The sequence below is a fragment of the Otolemur garnettii genome, unplaced genomic scaffold (genome assembly GCF_000181295.1).
Source record: "Otolemur garnettii isolate 467f Iridium unplaced genomic scaffold, OtoGar3 scaffold00007, whole genome shotgun sequence".
In the NCBI taxonomy this organism is placed as follows: Eukaryota; Metazoa; Chordata; class Mammalia; order Primates; family Galagidae; genus Otolemur; species Otolemur garnettii.
In genome coordinates this window covers 40,909,723-40,920,986 of record NW_003852402.1, presented here as the reverse complement: position 1 = coordinate 40,920,986, position 11,264 = coordinate 40,909,723, and the positions used below count along the sequence as shown (strand labels likewise).

Genomic DNA, 11,264 nt, shown 5'->3' with positions numbered 1-11,264 from the left:
ACACACACACAAGAAAAGAAACAGTCTTTTTATTGCCTCTAGTTGCTGCTATGTGCTGAATAATGCCTGGGTCTGTTGCAGCCCTGTTGAGAACACGTTTCTTTATCTGAGAATAGCAGAGCAGAGGAAACAATCTGACTGAACGTTCATGATATCACTGAGCTATTGAATTAACCTGCAAAATATTTATATCTACATGACATTACTCAATTGCTGGAATTACCTGACCGTAGATTTATTATTGTAAGAAATGATACAGGTCCTCATTGTGTATGCCGATTTAGTTAAGTTTTCTGTTACTTCAAGACAAAAATATTCTGGGGCCTGGGAAAATACTATGGAAGTCATTAAATAGAATAAAATAGAACAGTAAATGCTGCCATGAAATGATATCTAGAATAAATTCCTAAGTGAAAAAAGCAAGGTGCAGAACAGTTTGCACAGTTGGGATGTCATGTGTATACAGGGAGTCCGTGAGTTAGACACATCTAACTTACATACAACTTGCGCTTATGAATGGAGGCTATTATAGTAAGCTCCCGAGTTACAAACATCTGACTCATGTACAACTTGCACTGGTGAACAGAGGCTATTACAGGTAATATGTTAATGTATCTATTCCAACTTACATACAAATTCAACTTACGAACACACCTACAGAACCTATATTGTTTGTAACCTGGGGACTACCTGTATACCTTAAGATTTTAAGCAGACCATGATTAACTCTGGGAAACACTGGAATGAATGGGGAGGAAAAAGAGACTTTATTTTAATTGGATATCATATCATGAAAATATTTCAAAAAGATGCAATTATTACTTCTAGAATTTAAAAATTGATTTTAAAAAATCCTAAGAAATGGAAAAAAAATTATTGACTTTCCAGATGGGCAAGTATTTTGAATAGGAGTCTATGGCAATATAGCTGGTTAACAACTCAATGCTGATGCCTAAAATGGATGAGGGCCATAAATTCAGATAAATGATTTCACTTTTATCTTATTCTCTTACTAAGTTTCTTTAGCCATACTGCCTTTTCTCTGAGTGAAGCTTAGAAGGGTCTTATCTAAAATAGAAGAGCAGGGAATACCAGATACTGCAACTACAACAGTTTAACTTGCCTTATCTGTGTGAAAGACAGGATATCTAACGGGCTGCTTCTGGGTGTTAGTTCTATAGCTGGTCTCATTTACCAGATGCATTAATGATTTAGAAGTGGGAAAAAGGGTTTTTACTGATGTCAGCCCTTTCTAAGATTTCACTAGTAAGATTTAACCTCTCTAAGAATGACTTAGCTAAACAAGACAAAAAGAATAAGAATTGAGAAAAAAAAAAGTAATAGAAGACTTAAACTATGAGGGATTTACGATAAGAATCAGGAAGAAATTTCTGGAAATAAAAACTACCGTAGACAGAACAGAGCAGAAGTTAACTGCAGAGATTGTGGACTTTTCCTTATGACTGTTTAAAAAGGATTACTATCTGTCTAGGATGGTCTTGTTATTGTTATGAGAATTATATAGAGATGAAAGAGACTTTGGAGTGCACCTGTTCCAAACCCTTCATTTTACACAAGACAAAACTGAGTTTGAGAAATTAAAGTGACATTGTTTCTCGGCCTTTTGGCTAAGGTCAAATGAGAAATTAAAGTGACCAAGATCACAGTTAATTAGCTACAAAGGCAGAACCAGTACTCCGTTTATTATAGTCTTTTCTCTATACCACATTTGCTGAGAATTACTTTGTATGAGACAGAAGAATAAACTACTAGATAACTCCCCAAAGTTCTTTTTTTTTTTTTTGCCCAGGGCTGGGTTTGAACCCACAACCTCCAGCATATGGGGCCAGCGCCCTACCCTTTTGAGCCACAGGTGCCACCCATTCTTCCCAAAGTTCTTTATAGGTTAAGTACATTAGTCAAAAATTAAAGTTGTAAGTCCTGGCGTGGTGGCTCACGCCAGTAATCCTAGCACTCTGGGAGGCTGAGGCAGGTGGACTGTTTGAGCTCAGAAGTTCTAGATCAGCCTGAGCAAGAGCAAGACCCTGTCTCTACTAAAAATAGAAAAACTGAGGCAAGAGAGTCATTTGAGTCCAAGAGTTAGAGGTTGCTGTTAGCTATCATGACACCACAGTACTCTAGAGTAAGAGACAAAAGGCAAAGAGTAAGACATAGTGGCACAGCCTGCCCTGGCCACACTTTGGGTTATTCCTAAGGAGTAGTAATATGACGGAGTGCTGGTACAAAAGAGAAATGAACCCCCATGCACAGAATAAGGCAAGGCTCTGGGTGTTGAGCACTATCTGATCCATTAGACTCTTGAGGAATCTTGCCCTTGCTGGGGAATCTTCTCTTCTTCTCTGAGTGTATTCACCATTTCCTGGAAGCAGAGCGTGCTCTAAAACAAATTCAGATCCAACACTTCACTCTTGCTACCTGGACAACCTCCTCTCCCCATCTTTTTAATCTATATGTTGTTTCAAATCCTCATTATTTATCAACTCAAAGTTCCATTCTATTTTATTTTTTTCATTCTATTTTTTTCATATGGATATTGATGGCCCTTGAAGGCTGACCCCAAGTTATTAGCACTGATAATCTTTTCAGGGATGTTAACAGCTTAGCATTCAAATCCCTTGGAAAGGAGACATTTGCACATTACACCACTTCTTCCTAAGAAAATAAGCACCAAAGGTTACTTTTCTCAGAGAGAAAAGTTTAGGAAAAGATAACCAGTACCATTAAGTTAGTTTGAATGTTTTAATCCTGCTGTGGATTCTTGTAAACATAAAACTTTGTAAATGATTTTGGGGGTTTCATGCTTTATACATTATATTATTTATTGTTGTATTAAATTATCTGAAAACTTATCTAGAAAAATAAACACCTATATTTTACACAATTTAGTGGATCAGGAATTCAGGTGCACTTTAAGTGGGTAGTTCTGGCTTAAGGTCTCTAATGAGCTCATGGTTTACATTTCAGCTGGGGTTGTAGCTGTCAGAAGGCTTGACTGGAGCTGGAGGATCTACTTTTATGGCAGCTCACTTACATGCCTGGCAAGGCAGTGTTGGTTCTTGGTAGGAAGCCTCAGTTACTTGCCATGTAGACTTCTCCCTAGAACTGCCTGAGTATCTTCATGCTATGGCAGCTTGCTTCCTCCAGAAATAGGGATCCAAGAGAAAACAAGGCAGAAACCATGATGCCTTTGTGATCTAACCTCAAAAGTTATACATGATTCTTTTGAAATATTTTATTGGTTCTAAAGGTTAGCCCTACTCAGTGTAAGAACATACAAGGTAGGCATACCAAGAGATGAGAATCACTAGAGGTCCTCTTGGAAGCTGGCTATCACACATGCTAATTCCATGTATTTCCTTTTAATTCTCCAGTCTGGGTTTATGTATCTATGTCATCATATAGAATATGAGTGCAGAAGAGTTGTCCTCACATCACTTAAAATATTGATTGTAGAGTACTGATAATGTGTGCTAGCTTTCTCTTGTCAAAATAGCAACCCCTGGCCTTGTTTCAGTTCTAAGTAATCAGGGTTTATTTAGTTCTAGAGTCCACAGTCCCAACGAGACACAGAAATGGCTTATAAGATAATCTTATAAACTTGATTAGAATTAAAAGTACTATCGTTACTAACCAATATTTAGTTTATCAAATATGTGAGTGGTATGTTGAAAGTATCTCTGTGTTGTGGTTACTGATTCCAACATTTATTACAGGTGTTTAATAATTATTAAAATGTTAGAACTAATAAACAAATACAGTAAAGTTGCAGGATGCAGAATCAACATATGAAAATCAGTTGGGTTTTTATACACTAACAGTGAACTACCTGAAAAGAAAATAATCTCATTTAATCTCATTTATGACAGCATCAAAAAGAATAAAATATTGGCTGGACACAGTGGCTCATGCCTGTAATCCTACCCCTCTGGGAGGCAGAGGCTGGTGGATTGAGCTAACAGGTTCAAGGCCAGCCTGAGCAAGAGCAAGACCCTGTCTCTAAAAATAGCCAGGTACTGTGGCGAATGTCTGTAGTCCTAGCTACTTGGAAGACTGAGGCAAGAGAATCACTTGAGCCCAAGAATTTGAGGTTTCTGCCTATGACACCAGAGCACTCTACCAAGGGCAATAAAGTGAGACTCTGTCTCAAAAGAAAATAAATAAATAAATAAAATATTTAGGAATAAATTCAACCAAGGAGATAAAAGACTCGTACACTGAAAATTACACGTATTGATGAAGGAAATCAAAGACAAATAAATGTAAAGTTATACCACGTTCATGGATTATAAGAATTAATATTGTTAAAATGTCCATACTACTGAAAGTGATCTACAGATTTAATACAGTCTCTCTAAATTATTAATGGCATTTCTCCCAGAAATAGAAAATAATCTTAAAATTCATTGGAGGCTCGGCACCTGTGGCTCAAGTGGCTAAGGCGCCAGCCATGTACACCCAAGGTGGCAGGTTCGAATCCAGCCGGGGCCCGCCAAACAATGATGGCTACAACCAAAAAATAGCCAGGCGTTGTGGCCCTAGCTACTTGGGAAGCTGAGGCAGGAGACTTGCTTGAGCCCAGGAGTTGGAGGTTGCTGTGAGCTGTGATGCCACAGCACTCTACTCAGGGGGACAGCTTGAGGTTCTGTCTCAAAAAAAAAAAAAAATTCATTGGAGACCACAAAAAACACTGAAAGATAATTCTGAGAGAGAACAAAGCTGGAAGTATCAAACTTGCTGATTTAAAAATATATTACAAAACTATTATAATTAAAATAGTACAGTACTGACATAAAAATAGACATATAGACCAATGAAATAGAATAAAGAACTCAGAAATTAACCCACACATTATGGTCAATTGATTTTTGACAAGGATGCTAAGACTTAATAGGGAAAGAACAGTCTCTTCAACAAACAGTGCTGTGATAAGTGGATATCCTGATACAAAAAGAATGAAATTTGACCCTTATCTTGTACCATACATAAAAACCAACTCAAGTTGGATTAAAGAACAAAATGTAAAACCTGGAACTATAAAACTTCTAGAAGAAAACATAGGTGAAGAGCTTCATGAAATTGGGTTTGGTCATAATTTCTCAATATGATATCAAAAGCACAAGCAACTAAAGCAAAACTAGACAAGTAAGATTACATCAAACTGAAGAGCTTCTGCATAGCAAAGGAAACAATAAAATGAAAAGGCAACCTTGGCTTGGTGTCTGTAGCTTAGTGGCTAGGGAGCCAGCCATATACAATGGAGCTGGTGGGTTTGAATCCAGCACAGGCCTGCCAAGCAATAACAACAACTACAACCAAAAAATAGGCAGGTGTTGTGGGGGGTGCCTGTAGTCCCAGCTACTTGGGAGGCTGAGGCAAGAGAATCACTTAAGCCCAAGAGTTTGAGGTTGCTGTGAGTTGTGAAGCCACAGTATTCTACCCAGGGTGACATAGTGAGACTCTGTCTCAGAAAAAAAAAAAAAAAGAAAAGGCAACCTAAAAATAGGATAAAATATTTGTAAATAATACATCTGACAAGGGATTAATGTCCAAAACACACAATGACTTCCTGCAAAGCCTCCAAGATTTCAGTAGACATTTCTCAAAAGAAGAAACATAGTCAACAGGTATATGAAAATGTGCTCAAAAAAAAAAAAAAAAAGGCGCTCAACATCACTAATCATAGGAAAAATACAAATCCAAAACCCATTGAGGTATCACCTCACACTTGTTAGGATGACTACCATTTAAAAAAAAAAGATAAATGTTAGTGAGGGTGTGGAGAAATTGGAACCCTTGTACACGGATGGTGGGAATACAAAATGGGGAACCATTATGGAAAAGAGTATGGTTACCATATGATCCAGCAATCCCCTTCCTGGGTATATAACCAAAATAAGTCAAATAAGAATCTCAAAAAGATAATATGCATTCCCATGTTCATTATAGTATTCACAGCATCCAAGGTATGGAAACAACCTAGCTATCCATTGATTGATGAATAGATAAAATGTGATATATTATATATTTATGTGTGTGTGTGTATTTTGCCACATACACACTGGACTATTACTTAGCCTTTAAAAGGAAGGAAATCTTGCCATATATGACAACATGGATGAACCTGGAGGACATTATACTCAGTGAAATAAGCCAGTCACAGAAGGACAAACACTGCATGATTCCACTTACACAAGGTATCTAAAATAGTCAAACTTGCCTGGGCTCAGTGGCTCACGCCTGTAATCCTAGCACTCTGGGAGGCTGAGGTGGGTGGATTTCTTGAGGTCTGGAGTTCCAGATCAGTTCGAGTAAGAGCAAGACCCTGTCTCTACTAAAAATAGGAAAAACCGAGGCAAGAGGATTGCTTCAACCCAACAGTTTGAGGTTGCAGTGGGCTATGATGATGCCATGGGGCCATGGCAACAGAGTAATCTGCCTCAAATAAATAAATAAATAAATAAAATCAAATAGACAGAAACAGAGAGAAGAATGGTGGTTTGCCAGGACCTGAGGTAGGCAGAAATGGGGAGTTGCTGTTTAATAGCTGTAAAATAAGTTATACAAGAATAGTAAGTTCTAGAAATCTGCTGTAGGACATTAAACCTATGGTTAATACTATATTGTGTACAAAGATGGTTGGCTTGATGCCTGTAGGTAAGTGGTTAGGGCGCCGGCCACATACACCAGGGCTGGTGGGTTTGAACTTGGCTCAGGCCTGCTAAAACAATGACAACTACAAAAAAATAGCTGGGTGTTGTGGCAGGCACCTGTAGTCCCAGTTACTTGGGAGGCTGAGGCAAGAGAATGGCTTAAGCCCAAGAGTTTGAGGTTGCTGTGAGCTGTGATGTCACAGAACTCTGCAGAGGGCAACATAGTGACACTGTCTCAAGAAAAAATAATTTTTTAAGAGGGTAAATCTTATGTTAATTGTTCTTACCACACTAAAAAAAATTATGAAATAGACCAAATAACTTATTGAGGATAATTACACAGAAGACATATAGGGCAGAGGCAAGTAGTAAATGGGGAAAATTCAGGAGGCTTCCAGACATGATTCTGCTAGCCACCTACTTCTGTGACTTTAAGAGGGTTTCTTCATTTTCCCACTTGTGAAATGATGGAGTTGGACTATAACTGGATGATTTCTAATGTTGTCTGTAGCTCCAGCAGTCTCTGAAGTTACATATGAAGCCATATTTATATAACAATGCTCCATTACTTCCAATCTGTCTGTTTCTAAATCCATTTCACAATTCTTCTCTAACAAGGTCTATTTTTCTCTTTGAATCTTATTCTCTTTCAGTCACCATTTTGCATTCTTCTATAAGTCTATGCCATTCTTTTGCCAATCTATCCAATCAGTGCACTTTCTTGGCTTTTCTTTACATTCCCCTGAATACATTGTTTCTAATTTGGGCTACAGGCAAGAACCCTATAATTACCAAGGGGGACTCTGATTATATCTTGAGTTCATTTTTGCCCTTACACAACCCAGCCCCAGGCTCAGTTTAAACATGGCTGCTCTCACTTTTCTTCCTTCAGTTCACTTAATAACTATTTATTTCAGTCTTCACAGCAGTGGGCAAGGCAGATATTGACCCTAACAGACTTGTTTCAACTTCTTTTCATCTACTTTTAGTATCTTTCCTAAGTCTAAGGTGCAAAATCCTAGGATGTTACCAATTAAAACGTCCACAGACCCCAGGTAGGTAACAAAAACAAAGCAAGCCCCAGGTGCAGTGGAGGGCAAGCAAGAAGGAAGGCTAAGCTTGCTCATGTTTTCCAGATGAACTAGAGATCTAGATTTTAAAGTGAAATCTGATTTACTGAATTTCAGTGTCTAATTAAAATATACTTTGAAAACTGCCAAACTGCTATGTGGGCCAGATGAAACATTTTCACTGGCTGAATTTGGCTCTGGATCCTTCCACTGAGGACCTCTGTGAACGCGGTATCACGGAGAAGGGCAAACATCTCTATTGTATCATTGCTCCTAACAACAGGTATCCATGAAACGTTCTTTCCCGTTCTCATGCTTGGTTTCGTCACTCCTTCACTTCATCCAATACTTTACTTACTACATCTTTCATCTTTTTCACTGAGTTTCCTTTTTTTACTCTCATCTTCTGTTTGCAGTAAATGCATGAGGGTAAGGGGTGAGATTGAACATTGAAATGGTGAAGTGAAAATGACTTCTGTTCCTGTTAACATGTGTCTGAAAACTCGTTGGTGCTCCAAAGGCAGAACTCCAGTTCTGCCCAGTTTTGCATGATGCTTTCTAGTTTGGGCCAGAATCAAAAGAAAAATCAACTCGGACTGAAAAGCAGCCGGGCTGAGAGGAGAGACACAGAAAAAGCCAGATGCAAAGGGTAACAGAGAACCAACCTTCTTTCCCCAGGACTGCCTTGCAGCAGCTGTGAAGCGCCATAGCCACCTCCCTCTGAGCCCTCTGAGTGATTACTGCTCTCTTACCAAAGAACCCCAGGTGCACTTCACTATTTTCATTTATTACTGGGGTACCCAATCACTAAATTGTCCCAGCCTCATGACAGTAGCCAATCCCTTGTTAATCCCTGCTTTTCCTTATCCTGCCGCAGAAACAGCATCCAATCCAGAACTGATCCCCGCTCTCCTTGGACCCTCCTCAGATTCCTTTGGCGGGAACACAAACCTTACAAAGCCGGCTTCCACCCCCCTTTTCCAGGGGTATTCCATGCTTCCTCCAATTGACCTCCCTCTGATTTTAAGTCTGATGTTATCAGACTATAGGCTTCTTTCTGGTGGCCTTTTGGTTCATTTGGCTTTAACCGTCGTATCAGGATCTTTAATAGATCACGTTTCATGGTCTCTGCTTAATCTCCCTCTGAGCTGTTTAGATATACAATTTTTAATAGCTAAAAACAAAGACAAATGCCTTCTAAAATTGTCCCATAACCCCACTGTAGTAAGCAACACCCCCCATATCGGCCCTATAATATCCTTTTTAAAATGGCATTAGTCATTTTATCGGGTTTGCTTCTCAGCGAATTCAGGTCTGAATTCTTGGGTTCTATCAAAAAGGAGCAGATGGCCATGTGTGGGTTTTGAGCTCGTAAATTTTTTATGTGGTAGTAATTCAAGACCAATGAGGGCTGGTTGGGACCGTTTTAAAAAGGCTCCTCTAGGAGGGAGCCCCGAATTGTATCGGGTTTTTTGGATGACCCCCGGAGGCACAGGTTGTGGGGTGACCTTTTGGAGCGTGGAGGGCAGGGGTGCTTCTTTCGCCTTCTGGAACTCCACGTGACAGTCCCAACCTTCCCCCAGGGTCTTCTCCGCCGGGGTCTCTGAAGTGGGCTCGGGGAGCAGGAGAGCTGGGAGTGTGGGCTGGGGCGGCCTGGGCTGCCCAGACTTCAGCTGTGCGGCTCCGCGGCTCCGTGCACGCCCCGCGCGGCCGCGAGGATTCCGGAGCGGACGTCTCCCCGCAGCGCCCGCGGGGCAGCCAGGGGCGCACATCTGCCTGCGGCCCGGGACCCGCCCCCGAGCTGCGGCGCCCACGCCCTAAGCGGTCGGCCGGCCCCGGCGCAGTGCAGCACAGCGCGCTCTCGTGCGGGGCCGGGCCGCGCTTACGCGCACGCGCGAAGAAAGCCCTCGGAGGGGGAGGGGGCGCAGGGGGCGTCGCGGGGGCAGCGGAGGAAGGAGGCGGCTGCGTCGCCTCTGGCGGGGCTCGCGCTCGCGCTCGCCCTCCGCCTTGCCCGAGCCCCGCGAGGGTGAAACGCTTTCTCCCGGCATGCAGCGGGAGGAAGGATTTAACACCAAGATGGCGGACGGCCCGGATGAGTACGATACCGAGGCGGGCTGTGTGCCCCTTCTCCACCCAGAGGTGAGGGGCCGCGCCGAGCGTATTCCTCGCCCTGTGGCTCTCCAACCTTTCTCCTCCGGACTTGCCGAGGGCAGTGGCCCACGTGTGTGGGGCAGTGGGACGTGCCGAAGTTGGGGAGGGTGGGGAGGCGAATCCAGGCCCGAGCGCAGCTGCGAGCGGATAACGGGGGAGGAGATAGCGGGGCGGGCCCGACCGGGGCGGGCTCTGGGACGCAGTCCCTGGCTGTGCCAGGAGGACAGAGGTGGAGATGGTTTGCTCGGTCCCCGCGCAGCTTGTAGGTGCAGAGGCGGCGGGCGGCCTCGTGCTGTTTTGGAATTGCAGCTTAGCCCCTAGTCCTGCTCCAGGGTCGGGAGCAAGGAGGAAGCCCGTCAGGTTTTGATTTCTTCTTTCCTTCTCCAGGGTGAATGACGGTATCTGTTCCTTCCCTTTAGCTCACTAGAAGGGGACAGTTTCTTGGGCATAGTGATATCCTTGCAGGTTATGCCATAGGCATCATCTCGGGGCACCTTGTGTCCTTTGTCCTTTTTTGAGCATTTGTCCTTAAGCGATTAAAAAGGTAGGTCAAAACTTTTGGGAATAGACCCATGCACACATTAGCTTGTCAAAGTACTGTTTTTTTAGGAGCCAGGGGAGGTCAGTGCAACACGTTTCCCGTCACAACTTGAGTATCTTCTTTTGGAAGTAAACAGTGCCCGGCTCCAGGATCGGTCACATTCTGCACTTGTTTACCTCCCGGTTACATGTCGTTGAGCTAGTGCTAGTTAAGGCCTGGAAGCAGTTCTTGATACATTCTGGTTTGTGATCTATGGATGGGGCAGCTGAAACTACAGCTTCCTGATAGTTTTTATGAGGTTGAGGGATGAAGACAATCTTGTGTTGTGGAGTGAACAAACATGGAAGTCTCTCTACCTGGTTTCTTTGCATTAGAATGATTCTATTTCTGGATTTTGGTTTAATAGCATGCTCCAGTAAATGTAAATAAGGACAATCACCTCTCATATGTTAGTACTCAACTACCCTCCCGTTTATCACTTTGGTTTATCAAAAACAGATGGGTTAATTTCTCAGAAACAAATGGCTGGGCCTGTCTCAATAGAAAAGACTACTCTGGACTTCTGACCAACAGAAACTGTAGAGTAACTAAACATTTTTTTGACCAAGTGGTAGCATTGTCAGAACTGGCATTAAAGACTTCTCTTTTGGTTCACACTTAGGCCCTAAAAATATGTCAAGAAGTAGACAAAGTTTTCAGATGATGCCTTGGAAGTGCTGCTAAGGAATTTTTCTACCATGTTTCCCTGAAAATAAGACACTGTCTTATATTTGTTTTTTACCAAGAAGACACACTAGGGCTTATTTTCAGGGAAATTTTTTTTTTTTTTTT

The 11,264-nt window shown here is 42.0% G+C and overlaps 1 protein-coding gene across 2 annotated transcripts in view; it reads left to right on the top strand.

Moving 5' to 3' along the window:
- Nucleotides 1-9,161: 9,161 nt before the first annotated feature.
- The window catches only part of ZDHHC17 (zinc finger DHHC-type containing 17), an 84,272-nt gene continuing 82,169 nt past the window's right edge, over nt 9,162-11,264 (top strand). Inside the window, exon 1 of one of the 2 annotated variants that reach the window (XM_003783399.3) lies at nt 9,162-9,880. In XM_003783399.3, coding sequence (XP_003783447.1) covers nt 9,788-9,880 — 93 coding nt within the window. In that variant the 5' untranslated portion in view covers nt 9,162-9,787. The remainder of the gene's footprint in view (nt 9,881-11,264) is intronic. The other variant, XM_023509287.1, reaches the window with a different exon arrangement.